Raw genomic sequence first — 16711 nt, forward strand, 5'->3', positions numbered from 1 at the left:
GTTACACCTGTCATGCGCATGCGCAATAGATTTAGCGGCTGCTGCAGTACAACGCAAATCCACTTTCAGGCGGTCTTTATTGACAGACTACTTGGGAGAGGCCTAGACACACTTGTGGCCTCGTACGTTTGTACCGTACCGCGCTGACACATCAAGTGACAGTGCTGTACCGAATTTCCAGGCGGTACGTGACGAACGTGCTTCGTTCCCAACCCGATTCGAGGCGGCTCAGCTGGACTTGGCTTGGCAACTATCGAGTTCAGTGCTCGTCGTGAAGCCTCGCCAGCGATGTCGGCGGATTCGAAAGGGACGTGTCGGCCCGGTGAGCTCCGTGGTGTGCACGAAGACCGCATCGTCCGTGACCGAAAGCCTGACGGCGGCTGGGGTTGGGCTGTCACCTTCGGTGTCTTCATCGTCTACGTGATCACCACGGGCTCCAGCTGGGCGTTTGGCGTGCTCTACATTGCCTTCCTCGATGCTTTCGGGGAGAGTAAGGCTATTACAGGTGAACTAACCTTAGAAACTTATCTTGAAAACATTTGCAAGATGTCATTTCCTTCTTGTAGACACACGCATCAAAGTTGACTCCAAAAAGAGAATCGTAACAGCAATCTTTTTTTTTTTTTTGAAAAACATTAATTTGGACCACACTGATTGATTAACGAACAAGTGCCAGAATGTTCATATAGCAGCTTTTCATCGGCAGGCTTTCCCATTTCTTTCTTTCTTTCTTTCTTTCTTTCTTTCTTTCTTTCTTTCTTTTTTTTTTTTTTTTTTTTGCTTTTTTTTGCGTGAAATTTAGCGCCAGATCTATTGTCAGGATTAAAGATTGGTCTTTGGCCAGTATCGTTATCAATGGTCGACACTTTCATTACTGTAATCGCATTATATGTTTCATCATCATTTCCAACTTGTTTTTTCTTCTCATCATGAAGTTATAAATCAAGAGTAATCTGTAGTGCAATCATTTTGCTGTGTACGTGGAATTGTAGATCTAACTGTCACATTGGTTCTCTAGTCTATTCCAATGTAGTAACTTAAAAGTAAGGCAGCTCTAGTCTGCCATGTATGACAGTTCCAGGGCCAAAAATAACCACAAGTGACCAGTGCTCACGAGAAACGCCGAGGATGATGAAAGTGCCTGACAGGTTGTGTGCGAGAAACACCTTTATTAGCCGGCGATTAGGGGGATTCTTTACAGAGATCATAGTCTGAAAACTAGGGCTCATTGTTCAGTTAGCTGTACCCTGAGTGGCCAATATTTACACAAACTGAAGATGTAGGGCACGATATCCCAATTACGCTGTACGTATATCCTGCGAAGCGTCTGATTAGAACATGAATAAAGGTGAAGAGTAGCAAATAGTCGGGACGAAATGCACTATATAGTCGCAATTATGGTATTTGTCGCTATCATACGGTGATATTTCTAATGATAGCCAGGTAGAGGACATCAGTTGTCAAGGCTGTCCATGATTGCTGATTTTGTTTTCTTTTAAGATCATTCAGATTTATTCCAAAATAATCATGGTTTCAAAGATGACCGCTGTTATTCATGGAATCAATAAAATAAATTTGATAAATATTGTATATCTTAGTTTTCAACACATTTGATAAAGATTTATGAAACATGCTGCAGATTTGAATCCTTATACAGAGCATCATAAAGGTACAATTTCTAAAAATTTGCTCGTATTTGGTATTGCTGAACCAATGGCTACTGTTTTATATGTCCTTTTGTTTCATCTTCAAAAAACATTATCAGCTGATAATTAGACCGAGATGAGAAAAACTTGCCGAGGTATATATGGAGGAGTTACATATAATCCTTCAAATCATTGGAAAAGATTTGTTTTTCAATAATTGTTATGCTGTTTAACCTTTTAAAATGCCACTAGTACTACCGTTAGTTGGATTATGGACGTCAGATGAGAGTTGTAACCATAGAAATTATTCCATCATTTGAATTCCAACATTCCAGCAGCCTTGTTTGAAGCTCGACGAGCATTATTAGTTTTAAGTTGACGGAAGTGCCCGTCGCGCAATTCAATTGCTGGTACCTGGATAGCGCGATAATCTGGTGGTAAAATTGCGATAAAATGGTTTAAGAGCAAAGAATGTATTGCTGCCATGCATGCATACCACATATATTATGGAAATGTTGTTCCCATGGTAAGTATGAATACGTCTTCATATTATTGTAAGATAAAGATATGCCGAGAATTCACGACATGAAAGTCCCGTTCATACGTACCACAGTGTGACTGTACTTGACTTCCTGTTTTTATCTTATTTACACCATTGCTGACACAGAACAGATGGTTCAGAAGCCAAAACATGCTGACCAAACCATGTCGTTTACTACCAGGCAGTCTCAGCTGCTTGTGTGCTTGTATGGAAAAAAAAATAGAACGAGAAAGATGAAACATTTCAGTTCGGGTTATTGATATGTATGCTCATCTGTGCCCTATGGTTGTCGAGTTTCCCTGCGCAAATTCCCAGTTACAATATCTACCGCTTGTTTTCTTGCAAAGCTAGAAATGTGATATCTATCAATTCATACGTACTGTAATATTCGCCCCACATCATGTTGTGAAACCTCTTCTTTTTTTTTTTTTTTGCTTTGTTTTCTGTCTCGACAAAATTAATATAGATATACACGGAACAGAAGAACAGAACAGCAAAGGGTTAATCTGGTGTCTCACAGTATTTCTAATACATTCCTAAAGTTGGCACAACTGAGGGAAAATGATTCGCGAATTTTGTGCTTTCCTGGACAAGTGAACGTTACTTCTACTACTCATTGTAGCATTCTCTTACGAACACTTACAATTACACTCTCTGCTGTTTTCAAACACATAGTCCATGGGCCAGGCCAGATATTGGTACCATCTGAGGTGGCAAAACCTTTTTGGTGTCGTTTTGTTTGTCGGGCATAGATATGCTTATCAAGCTATGATAGCATTTCCAAATGAGTAGCTTAGTCATAGTAAATGAATTTTTAACCAATTTGGTCTCGTTGTTATATCCCTATACTTCTGAATCGAAACTAACCGCCATACAAAGAAGAGCGCAGTCTTCTGTATGTTCCATAGAGCTGTAAAATGCAGCTCTATGGTATGTTCACAGGTGTTCTGTTGTAAACGCGGTGCGCTTAGTCTTTATTCAAGGCAGCGAAGGGAATATCCAAAGGTTATGATGTCCACAGCGCTTAGTCTTTATTCTAGACGGCGAAGGGAATATCCAAAGCGTGTGATACAGTGTATATCCTTTTATCTAAAAGCAACAACAACAACAAAAGCAATTCCTAGTGAATTTTACCGTATTTTTCAATCATTTATCATTTTCCTGTGAAAACGCTACGGTGAATATGCTAATACCACGCCAATGTCGCTTTATTTCCCTCCAACAATATAAGATAATGCAAAAACAATGTACCGGTACACTACGATACATTATAATGAATGATATTGTAAATGAACAGAGTGATTTTTGTTTAAAACTGATGTATTTGTTGATAGGGTAGTATAAAAACAGTATAGATAATCCCTTTTATGAGGAACTTTAGATATGATAACGGTACATTGGTCTAGATAAAGAACTAAGCGCACCGCGTGACAGCTGTGGACATCATAACCCTTTGGATATTCCCTTCGCTACCTTGAATAAAGACTAAGCGCACCGCGTTTACAACAGAACACCTGTGGACATACAGAAGGCAGTGCTCTTCTTTGTATAGCGGTTTAGTTTCGATTCAGAAGAATAGGAATATAAATACGAGACCAAATTGGTTAAAAATTCATTTATTATGACTAAGCTACTCACTTGGAAATGCTATCATAGCTTGATAAGCATATCTATGCCCGACAAACAAAATGACACCAAAAAGGTTGTGCCACCTCAGATGGTACCAACAACCCATTTTTCGGGCCTTGGCCCATGGACTAACAGTGTTCTGCAAAATCGGTCTTCGCTATTGTCTGCTTTGGTATTTTGACTAGCATTGCTTGCATAGACCGATTCAGAAACCAGGCGAAAATGTTGTGCATTTCATAGAACCATTGATGCATACATCTTGCCAACAAAAGCTTGTCGTACAACTCAGTGGTACTTTACAACCTGTAAATGCCTGCATGCCAGCTGGATTCCAGCTGCTGAAATGACTTGTTTGTAACGGAACAGGTGGACTGTAAATCATGTTGTTGTTCCTCACAGGGGGAAAAGTGCACGCATGTTAATACATATCATACATTATTATGCATACCTTCATACCAAATGTATTCATGACAAATAAGGCTGTTTAATCACAGTCAGTAATGCGTGCACGCCAGCTGGATTTGAGCTGTTGAAATGCACATTAAACAGGTGACCTGCATAATTCGTTGTTTCTCGAAGAAAGCAGTTCATACATATTTACGCATTGTTGAAGAATGCCTGTTGCGTTCGATCCGCTGGCAGCATTTGTATCACGCATAAACATTCTAGGACGATCGAAGAGTTAAATGGCGCTTTAGGCAACTTGCTTGATAGGTGAAATTGGCAATATGCTTCTACCGTGGACAGGCCGTTATGTCAGAATCACAGTTTTATCAGTGATAACAAACACAGAAATTAAAGAATGGATGCTAGCTTAGCTCTGATTTGAGGTGAAACATGGAGGTCTGACAAGTTTGACTCAAAGGTATTAAACATGATAGGAACATCGTTCACCTTAGAAAACTAGGTAGTAATTGCTTATAGGTTTGAATTATTTTGCAAAGTCGACTTCAATCATCGAGCCTTGAATGTTTTATCGTAGATTTCGTTCCACATAGCGGTTACAGTCACTCTAGTGAATGCATTTCAGTAAAATTACAGAATCATATCTGGGTAGCATGATCACTACATCACGTAACAATTCTTTTGTTTCAAAAGGGATGAAAATACTCTCAGGGGGAACAGGTGAATTGGATCAATAGATTCATGTAAAGGCCTATTGAAATATATACAGTGTCCTCACCTAATGTCATCCCTGAGAGTAGCTGAATCATTTTGCTACAAAGAAGTATGTTGTTATAGGTCTGTATGGATTCTTAAAAACAACAACATGCACAGGAAATTCCAACTTTGGGGTGAGAAGATTTGCTTTGATGTGACGAGTTTTATATACAATTGAATATGCACTACACACACACACACACACACACACACACACACACACACACACTCAAATATGTATATATATATATATATATATATATATATATATATATATATGATATACATGTACATCTATAGATGTGTGTGTAGGTGTAGATAGATAGATAGGTAGATAGATAGATAGAATGATAGATAGATAGATGAGAGAATACCTCGAATTAGTAGATTGGCCTATTGGCCATATGATTGTGAAGCCAATACACTAGTACAGACATAATGACGGACTAAGAAAGCATTGTAATTGAAGTGTTGCGTGACAATAAATGCGTCAGATCATCTATGCCGGTATATCATCACATTGCAAGCGAGTATCGCACTCGTTTGATGAGCACTTATAAATTGACGGGTAGCTTATGAGTTTCAAATGGATTGCCATGTTGACCTACAGGAGACGGGTTGGATTTCATTCAGGGAAATTCGACATTTATGAAAAACGTTTTGATCATTTTTTGTTGTTATATAGTTTAAGAAATATGTCAGAATATGACGGCCAAATCAAAAAGATCTTGGGTCCATTTAGGGGGAAAGTCCCCTCCCCCCCCCCCCCCTCAAGCTCGAATCGAAGACGTTCCCCGTATAAGATTATATGACGTATAGAATCGCGAAAGATATATATGAGATGACTTACGTTATCGAATAAAGAATGTCTGCTGAAAGGTAAAGATTCAGGTGATAGTAATCTCCAATTTGTTTCAACTGAATTTCCAATTCCCTGTAGCTGTTTCATTGCTGTCTCTTGATCACTCATGCAGAGTCCTACGAGAACCTGACATATCCCGTAGGAGAGTGGGTTAAAGCTGGTTTCCCATCCCATGTTCGATTAGCTTTTGAAGAGGTGAAGAGGTGAAGAAACATTTATATCATTCCTTCTGTCATGGTGTCAATTATCGTTTGACAACAAAAATGATGTGTTCGATTTTTTTTTATTTTTAGTAGTGCTTTTTGTTTTGTTTTGTTCGTTTGTTTATGTAGTTGTTTGGTAGGTTTACCATGATCAGACAGGCTTTTTTTTAGCAGACATTGGGAAGCCTTGTGCAGAGGTTTACACCATGCAATCTGAGTCAAGACTATATTTTCCTCGTTTCTATTCTGGCTTTGTAATAGACGTTCTTCCACGATCACAAGGTGAGTTGTAACCACAGGTGTACGGCTCTCAGCAAAGCCCCTCTCTCAGATCGTAATTACATAATTGCGCTCCTTACCCATGTTAGCATCACGGTATTGAATAGCATTGTAAAACAAGTTTGTTAGAGGGTGAAGCGAGGTACTGCAGTAGTAAGAGAGATAATGATATATTTCATGCGGGTGGGAAAACAAATTATATACTCACAATAATTACAGGTGGACTAATCATGCATTGTCGATAATCATTTGAGGTCAAATTTGAGATTATCTTATGTTGTAATTGACACAATCCTCCATCAACGCCATGGTCAGTGGTCAAACACAAAGGGCTGTGCTATAAAACAAACAAAAAATGTTAGGTCAAACCATAATGGTCTTTAGTCAAACGTCAATGTTTTCATAACCCCTTATGGCCAATGCTTAAACACCAAGATCTATTAACGAAACATAATCTGTGGTTAATTCATGGTCATGATTGCATAACTAGCTTTGATAATTATCCGTCGTCAGTTCTTAACAATAGATCAAAATGGCAGAGCTATGCTGTTCTTCGTGGCTTACCAAGGGGCCTATACGGTAAAAATCGTTTCTTCGGTTACGCCAAGAGAAAAAAAAAATGTGAAACAAAATCCCGGAAGCATATCTCTATAATTAAAAGATGTGTTGTAATGTTCTCTCACGAACAACGATTTTATGGACAATCTGGTGTTATAATCTTGCAAATCTGTCACTCAGTTTCATACTTGCCAAACTGGTTACATAAGTAGGTAAACTCGAACCCTAATGACGAAAGTTTCCCTCGCAGGGAAGTAATCACAGTGATCAGGAGTTCAAAGTGAAATATTGATATCATCAATAGAATCATGAGGAAACTTGCAAATAATCAAACAGCTGGTCGCGATTGTATGATGTTATACATGCAAGGGCAGGGGCGGATCTGGGAATTCCGTAGAGGACGGGGGCGCCTTTACTAAATAACTAGTACCCCCTCCTCCATTTTTATGCCTCCGCCACGAAGTGGTGCCGGAGGCATTATGTTTTCGGGTTGTCCGTCCTTCCGTCCGTCCATCCGTCCTTCCGTCCGTCCGTCCGTCCTTCCGTCCGTCCTTCCGTCCGTCCTTCCGTCCGTAATGAATTTTGTGGACAGCGTAACTAAAAAACCTTTTGAGGTATCCTACTGAAACTTGGCATGTATGTGTATTAGGGGGTGAAGTTGTGCCTATCAACTTTTGGGTGCACATGCTCAAGGTCAAAGGTCAAAAGGTCAAGGTCAAATACGTAAAATGGCACTATTTCCACCATATCTATGCAGTGCCTGAAGATATCTTCTTGAAACTTAGTGTATACATGTATTACCCAATTAAGATTCTCTGGTGAAAATTTGGGGTCATGAGGTCAAAGGTCAAAAGGTCAAGTAAAAATATTAAAACTTCACTTTTTTCTCCTTATCTTGGAAATTGTTCAAGGTATCTTCATGGAACATAGTATATATACATGTACTGACTGGCAGTGATTATCTAGAGAATTCAGGGTTCATGGGTCAAAGGTCAAGGGCAACATTTCAAAATTTTACTATTTCCCTCATATTTATGCAATGCCAGCAGGATTATCATTATTTTTTTACACTTGGTGTATGCATGTATAACCTAATGGAGGTTCTCTGGAAGCTTTCTTTTTTCTTCTTTTTTGTTTTGTTTGCCTCAAAGGTCAAAGATCAAGGGAAAGTGCTGAACTATCCTTTTCCTCCATATCTCAGAAGTGGCTCAAGTTATCTTAAAACTTACTACATATTTATGCATGTTGTGCCTGACAGTGATTATCCAATGAATTTTAGGGTCAAAGGCCAGATGAAAATGGTAACAATGAACTTTTCAATACAGAAATTGCACCTTTTCTCCATACCTTGAAAATTACTCAATGCATTAACTTATGAATGGGTCAAAGTCAAATTAAAGTCCTTAAATCCCCAAATACATGCTCTCCTATTCATCCAATTAAACCTAGGTCAAGGAAGGTGAACATTCAACACATTTGTGACAAACTTATCATTTTAATATTTTGCCAATTTTGTGAAAATGTAATCACACATTGTCTACATGTACTATAGACCTATTAGGAGAATCATGCATTATAGCGGAGGCATACCAGTCGCCTTAGCGACATTTCTAGTTTTTCTTTTTATTTCTCTTGCTTTAACCAAAAAAAATAAAATAAAAAAATGAAGGGGCGCGAGCCCGGTGCACCCGCGCCTGGATCCACCACTGCATGGGGGTATGTTGTGATGGAAGATTTGATTGGATTGGATTGGATTTATTTCTGCATTTTTCACGAATATTATACAACATAAGAAACAGTTTTCCAGTACTATACATATTATATCCAACGAAAGATGAATAGGCCTAGAAATACAGTTATAATGTACCAATAATGAAATATTTTAGGTGAATTATAATCATACAAAAACAATTAAACAATCATTGATTATTCAATATCGAGTTCAACATACAAAATGCAGGAGGCCGTCATCTTAAGCTGAAGCTTGAGTTTGATGGCGATGATGAAGAATGAAGATGAAGGCTTAAGGTTCATCAGTAATATTCAACTCTTTAACCAGCTATTGATAGACATTTATGTTCAGTGATCAGACATGAAGTTACATCCGTCATTGTAATCAAACCACCCACTTTTTTTTTGTTTAATTGCACTCACGGCAATAATGCGCAACAATCTGCCTCAACGCTGCCGTAACCGTAAGATCAACAGCTCTTCATGTGTCCTTTTACGCTTTTGTTTCATAGTCGAGATTTCTTCTTTATCTACATCTACTTCCAAAAAGAGCTTTGGTTATCAGATAATTATTAGGGTATCGATGTTAGACAATTATGTTATAATGATATAACGCTGTGGCCAAAAGCCATTGTCAAATTTCTCCTGACCTGGGAAACATTTCCCCATGGGAAAAATTACAACAACAGGACGTGCTCTATTCGATCCCGATGTGGAAACTGCCTACTTCCGATATCATCGCTTGTTCTTTTCATTGCTTTGTTCTTATTACTGTGTAAGGAGGTCTCGAACGGGAATAGGTCCGATGCTCCTTAGAATTATGCCCCATATAATTAAGTCACAACCTCTTGTAATGGAAAATTATATAAGCCATGCAACACTGGAATGTGCTGATGTTTAAAAAGAAGGAATAACACTAGAAGCCAGTAAAACATTTAGTTATAAACTCTGGCAAGCAATATATTGTTCTATAGAACGTTTAAAAAAAAAAGATAATTGAAAGACGTTGTGAGAGCATTTCCAGGCATCCAATGGGTGTCAATTCAAGTGTTTGAACATGAAATTCTTATTGCAAAATATAACATTCAAACAAACTTTCGTTCGGCTTGTACGGCAAGCCATATTGAGAAAGTCCGGCTGCTTTGACAGGAAATTACCGGCAAAGTTTCATTATACTGATTACCTCCTCACCCAAAAATTGCGACACAGATTTCCTAGACGTGTCACACATCTGGTCGAAGGCAACCCCTAATTCTGTCCAGACTGCAATATATCTGACCAAGAAGCATTCATTATTCAGGATCCAGGTATTATGGGGACAATAGATTTTTTTTTTTCTCGGACCCATCAGACTTTATGTTCAGGGAGATTGATTAACCTGTATTGCAACTAAAATCGACAGTGTTTACATTGAATGTTATTGCGTTGGACTTGGGCAATTAGCTACATGCACTCATTGCAGTTATTTTTTTCCTTTTTGTTGTTGTGTTTCTTTTTTTGTGTGTGTAAATGGCAGTCTGCGATGTTTGGTTTCATTCGTATATCAGTCAGTGACCACTAATATGAAGGTCTTTAGCTGTTTTTTTAGCGTGTGATATGAGTATAGCCCATTGTATTTTTTCTCTTTTTTTGTCATGTGGTGCATAACTTTCTAAGAGTATTACAGCGTTGGAGGTAAAGGCATGTTAAAACTAATTTAGAAATCGGAACATTTGTAGCAAAGGTGATATAAAGGCGGCATGAATATCACTTTTCGAACAATATCTGGAAGCAGAGACGAGAACCTAGTCCCATTTTCTTTGCTCATTTTTATGCCTCCGCCACGAAGTGGTGCCGGAGGCATTATGTTTTCGGGTTGTCCGTCCGTCCGTCCGTCCGTCCTTCCGTCCGTCCGTCCGTCCGTCCGTCCGTCCTTCCGTCTGTCCGTCCGTCCTTCCGTCCGTCCGTAATGAATTTTGTGGACAGGGTAACTATAAAAACCTTTTGAGGTATCCTAATGAAACTTGGCATGTATGTGTATTAGGGGGTGAAGTTGTGCCTATCAACTTTTGGGTGCACATGCTCAAGGTCAAAGGTCAAAAGGTCAAGGTCAAATACATAAAATTTCACTATTTACACCATATCTATGCAATGCCTGAAGATATTTTCTTGAAACTTAGTGTATACATGTATTACCCAATTAAGATTCTCTGGTGAAAGTTTGGGTCATGAGGTCAAAGGTCGAAGGTCAAATGGTCAAGTACAAATATTAAAACTTCACCTTTTTTCTCTGTACCTTGGAAATTGTTCAAGGTATCTTCATGGAACATAATGTACTGACTGGCAGTGATTATCTAGAAAATTTAGGGTTCATGGGGTCAAAGGTCAGGGGTCAAAGGTCAAGGGAAACACTTCAAAATTTTACGATTTCCGTCATGTTTATGCAATGCTGGCAGGATTATTATATTTTTACACTTGGTGTATGCATGCATAGCCTAATAGATATTCTTTGGAAAGTTTTTTTTTTCTTTTGTTTTTACCTCAAAGGTCAAAAGGTCAAAGATCAAGTGAAAGTGCTGAACTAAGCTTTTCCTCCATATCTCGGAAGTGGCTCAAGTTATCTTGAAACGTACTACATATTTATGCATGTTCTGCCTGACAGCGATTATTTTATGAATTTTAGGGTCAAAGGCCAGATGAAAATGGTAACAATTTACTATTCAATACAGAAATTGCACTTTTTCTCCGTACCTTGAAAATAACTCAATGCATAAACATATGAATGGGTCAAAGTCAAGTCAAAGTCCTTAACTCCCAAATACATGCTCTCCTATTCATCCAATTAAACCTAGGTCAAGGAAGGTGAACATTTAACACAATTGTGACAAACTTGTCGTTTTAATATTTTGCCACTTTTGTGAAAATGTAATCACACATTGTCCACATGTACTATCTGTTAATACCTATTAGGAGAATCATGCATTATGGCGGAGGCATACCAGTCGCCATAGCGACATTTCTAGTTCCACTAATAAGTTACTATTTCACTACAATACATATTTTAAAGAGTCAAGGAGACGATCCGTCTAAATAGCTTCTTCAAAGTATTGTCACCGTATACGAAACGTTTACAGAATTAAGAGATAAAGAGATAAATTGATAGAAATAGGATTTATTGATTTATTGATAGATAGATGGATGGATAGATAGATAGATAGATAGATGGAAAAAGATGAGAGAGAAAGAGAAAGTGAACATTGTTCTTCTTTTCTTAAATTCCTGGCTATGATGATGTTGATAGCTTCATCCATCCACACATAAATCTTCGTCTGTGTATCAAACCCTTCTTGTGTGTCTGCGCAGATTTGAATTTGACTGTTATCAGTATCAACCGGTATATTATACGCATATAATCCATACACTTGTATTATGATATGTTTGTGTTGGAAAAACATACATTATACAAGTATTATACTTCGAGATACAGAGGCTGAAGTGAGAGAAGGCCCCGAGCAAAACCACCGTAAATACACATCATCTTGCAATATCACAACTCCCGTATATTATGCATAACGGTTTTCAACCTCCCCCCCCCCACGTAATGGAGATATCATGCCAACCAATTATTATTTTTTGTCCTCATAACTGTCGACAGCCTAAGGTGATTTCTTCGAATAAGGTGGATGCGCCTTATAAAGACATGCAAATTGAAGAGAGAGAGAGAGAAAAAAAATGTTTTGTGCCATATCAGCTCTTCCCAGTTTGTCGGTATCGCTGGTTCGGCGCAAAACATCATACTCTTGTCCGGGGATCAATGGGACGGCCGAAAGAGAACGTCCATTTATGTGGAGAGCGAAACATTGCCTTGAGCTAAGATATTCCATGACTATTACAGTACTTCGGCAGCGCCGAGAATGCATAATTTTGCAAAGTCTCCGAAGAAAAGAATGAAATGGAGTAAATATGCCTTTTCCATGCAGGTTATTCGAATACGTGTTTAAAAAAATGCAAAAGCTCATCAGCTGTCTTTATCTTCGTCTCTTTTTTCCCCGCTTTTTTTAATGTGCTTAAAATTTATCTCCTACACAATATCTGTTTCTTGATACATGTAATTAAAACAGTCACTAACCGTCTTTCAAACAATTATGACCGATACATATTATGCAAAAATCCCAACTACTGAGTGTAATTTAATAAGACCAAAGTTCCAGCCGTTTTGACCTTGAAATGTAATTGACCTTGATATACAAACACTGCTTCCAAAATCTAGAATCGTTTATGAAAGAATGAAAGAGGAAAGAGGAAGAAAAAACTGGTTTAGACAGGTTGCGGAGCACTGTAAAAATGTCAACAACTTATTTGCTGCCACAGGCACTGCAGGACGAAATAGGAGTTATGAACTTTTTAATGAGGTAAACTCTCTCTACGTAATGATTCAGATGTATACGTCTTGATCAAATTTTAAGCGCCAAAGCCCCCCCCCCCCCCCCCCCCCCGACATTGCACGCTGCGTGCATTGTGCTAGTTTGTGGAACCACAGGATGAGAACATGAACTTATTTACATTATCAGATTTAAAGGGAAAAAAAAAGAAAACCCCAAATTGTATTCTGAAATGTTTTGTTCTCGACACGTAGGGATGAGCTAGGGCAGGTTGAACCACCAATGAACTACTTAGTATCTAACTTCTTCCTCGAAAATATGACAGACGATATCCCCATAAAACACACAGTGTTAGGTCACAATACTACTCCAGTCCGTAGTCAGCTGGTTGTACTATAGACTGACCCAAATTTCCTTAAAATCTCCCTCCACTCGAAAAAAAAAATTATTGTAAGGACGTCTGAAAACAACATCATTTGCCTATTTTTTGTTGTTGTGGTTCAGTTTGTCAGTTTAGGGCTTTTAAAGGCAGGTAAGTTACATCTAGACATTATTCTGTAAGATTGATTTTGTGCACCTTTGATTCAAACAGGTAAGACATTGTTACGTACACTATTTACTCCACCTCTGTCTGAGCAGATATACCACTCAGTTGACCTCTAACAGAAACCGAGTCTCTAATTTCTCGAGGTACTGTATAATCCATTGTTATCGTGTAGTATTTTTCTTCTGTGTTCAAGGTAGTGTTATCGTTTTTCTTTTCGGGTTATGTTATTGTTTTGACTCCGGCTTTTGCTCGGACAGGCATAGTATCAGTTGGACTAAATTCCGGGTATGATTCAAATGCTTTCTCCCCACGTACAACCACTGAAATATTCTTTGGATTTATCATAGAATTGCATATATGCGATGTGTACTGATCTAGCACCTGAAGCTATATCATGTACTACACCGATAGGCTCTTGTCGTTCTTGGCCCCCACAAATCTACTCTGTATATAATCTTCAGTGTTATACAGAAATACCCTATTCTGCGCAGCACTAAGTTTTACTAGAAACTGATGTTTTCGGATTATCTTCTCTCCCGCAACGGCTTTTTACATCAAAGTGTTGTGATGTCAACTTTGGGGATATCTGGGCTAGATATGGGAGAAGAAATCAATTGGTGACAACCTGCCGTCATTATCTTTTACCAAGGAGGTATAAAAATCACACTATCACAATGAATAAGCCCTTAATAGGTCTTCTTAACAGAGGTACCGTTAAAGGACCGGTCCTCCATCGCTACCTACTGTCTAGTATAATCATGGCCAAAAGTTCATTCAGTCCTTTCATTATTGAGCTCAGATCTATTCCAAATGAAATGACAGTGGGGCGAAAATTGCCTAAAATCAAAAGATCTGAAAGAATGCAAGGATTATAATCGTTTCACTATACCTCGCTTCGATCTATAAAACATACTCTGCTGCATTCGCAAGCGAAAAAAAAAAAAGTTGTGTACCGGTATTATATGGGTGGAACAAAAGAGTTACACAACCATAACGACTGGACGATAGTGCGCCACAATTCACTGTTCATGATTTTTGTACCTTCCGTATGGACGCTGCGGGATCAATGAAAGGGCGTAACCTCTCATATTTTGTTTAATCCAAGGAGGCTATTTATACAGACCATTTGGACTTTGGTCAGTGTGCGAGGTCCCGTTGACGGTTAGCGTGACCCGTGCTAAAATATATTGGGAATATTTAGTTTTCACTGTGAGTTCCTGAATGACTTTCAGGTGTCTCGTACGTGATAAAATGTCTGGACGCATTGTACTTTCTGAAAAACTTCAGGCAGAGAGATTTAAAGGGATCGTATAGTTTTGGTTGAGACCTAATTTCAGGTTTCTAACATTTTTTGGTGAGATAATGAGAAACCTCTTATGAAATATGAAAGAGCATGTAATTCCATGAGGAATTCAACGTTTATTTGATGAAAATTGGTTTTGAAATGGCTGAGATATCCAAAACAGAGCGATTCAATAAAGTGTAGGACCCACATTTTATTACGATCGCTTTGTTTTACTTTGTTTTTGGATGTTTCAGTCATTCCAAACCCGATTTTCATCAAATAAAGTTTGAATTCCTGTTAAAATGGTATGCTCTGTACTATTTCATTAGTGTTTTCTTGGTATCTCCCAAAAAGTTAAAAGCCCAATTCTCATTTCCACCAATACTGTACTATTCCTTTAATACCCCATACTTAGCAATATAGGCGTAGTTTTCTGACGCGAAACGTAGTGTAAAAAAAAATAGCTGCCACTGTTTTATAATTTTGCCGTAATCATGACGTCATCCACACCAATTTCTCTAATTTCACAAATTCATCTTTTTACCACAGTATTATTGTTACGAGTCGGGCAGTACGTCATCCATCCAACGGTCACCCATCATCAATGAAAACCACAGGCTTAGGCGTATTAGCAAAGTTGATCAAAGTGAATGCAACTTGCAATTATTAAATACAACAGCTAACCTTTACAAGTTTCAGCAAAATAATAAGAAGACATCTCACCAAGCTGAGCTCTGTGCAATGAATTGGAAAAAAAAAAACAGGATAAAGAGAACTCCATAGCAACCATAATGAAGAGATTATCAGATTAGGCTAACATTTTGCCCCCTCTAGTTGCACATTTTATTCATGACTAACACTATCTGTCAACGCATCATCCGAAGAAAAGTTTTTAGAGTCAAAAGTGAAGTGTGTGAAAAGGATTTTTTTTTTTAAATGGTAAGGGGCCTCTAAGACATACATAATCACACTATTCTATCTACAGTACAAACAGCTGCTTGTTTTGTTTAAAAGAAAAAAAAACATCATTTCCAATTAGGTTTATGATCACAAATTTTATGTGGACGGAGAATTGCTCTTCCAGAACCTATGAAAAATTAAAGATTGACTAGGTTGACCCATTTCATCTATTTTGAGTCTTCATGTAAAATCGGGTTGTACGACGTTGTGTTTGTTTTGTGATGCACGGTCACATAATAATAGTCACTTCAATAAATCTATAACAATCACTATTTGAACAAGTACAATCATACCATGTGTTTGTTGTTTGTTTGTTTTTTCCACACCGCGATGCATTATGGGATTACACAGTGAAGCCCTCGCTGTTCATGGGAATCCATTTGGCTGTGCTTGTTAGGTGATCCGAGAATCCTCTCGGATCACCTTCTGTATCTGTACGGATTCTTTGGTTCTTCTTCTTCTTCTTCTTCTTTATTTCTCCTCAAAAGTTGTGCATCGATTAGCTCAGAAAGTGCTCTTCCTATCAATTTCAAAATCATACCATATATGTATCATGTCCCAAAGACGACAGATTTTATAAAATCATAGTGATTAGTCGACCGTGACGTCACTATGACGTCATTATATGAAAACACATTCTCATTCATATCTCATTAATGGAATGGAATTTTTCAATGAAATTTACGTCACATATAGTTCAAATCAAGTTGATTCTACTTGTGTTTTCAAAATTCATCTATACCCTTAAAACGTGCGCGTACGCGCGCGTTGAAATATTTGTATGCTCAAATCGAGCTTCAAATTTTTTTGCACACGTTTCAGACCATTTAGAGCATTTTTTGAAAAATTGAAAAAATCGGACGGACGCGTACGCGCGCGCGCATATACGCACGCACAGCTCATACGCAATAGAAATTTCCCGTTTTTTTACACTCATCGGATGTCTGA

At 38.2% G+C, this 16711-nt stretch overlaps 1 protein-coding gene across 1 annotated transcript in view; it reads left to right on the plus strand.

Annotated features, from left to right (window-relative positions):
• Nucleotides 1-253: 253 nt before the first annotated feature.
• LOC139733661 (monocarboxylate transporter 12-like) overlaps nucleotides 254-16711 on the plus strand; it is a 47845-nt gene continuing 31387 nt past the window's right edge. Inside the window, exon 1 of the mRNA XM_071644474.1 lies at nucleotides 254-505. Coding sequence (XP_071500575.1) covers nucleotides 289-505 — 217 coding nt within the window. The 5' untranslated portion in view covers nucleotides 254-288. The remainder of the gene's footprint in view (nucleotides 506-16711) is intronic.

This window comes from Diadema antillarum, unplaced genomic scaffold (assembly GCF_040938485.1).
Source record: "Diadema antillarum isolate AM-2024a unplaced genomic scaffold, OU_Dant_1.0 seq00000486_RagTag, whole genome shotgun sequence".
In the NCBI taxonomy this organism is placed as follows: Eukaryota; Metazoa; Echinodermata; class Echinoidea; order Diadematoida; family Diadematidae; genus Diadema; species Diadema antillarum.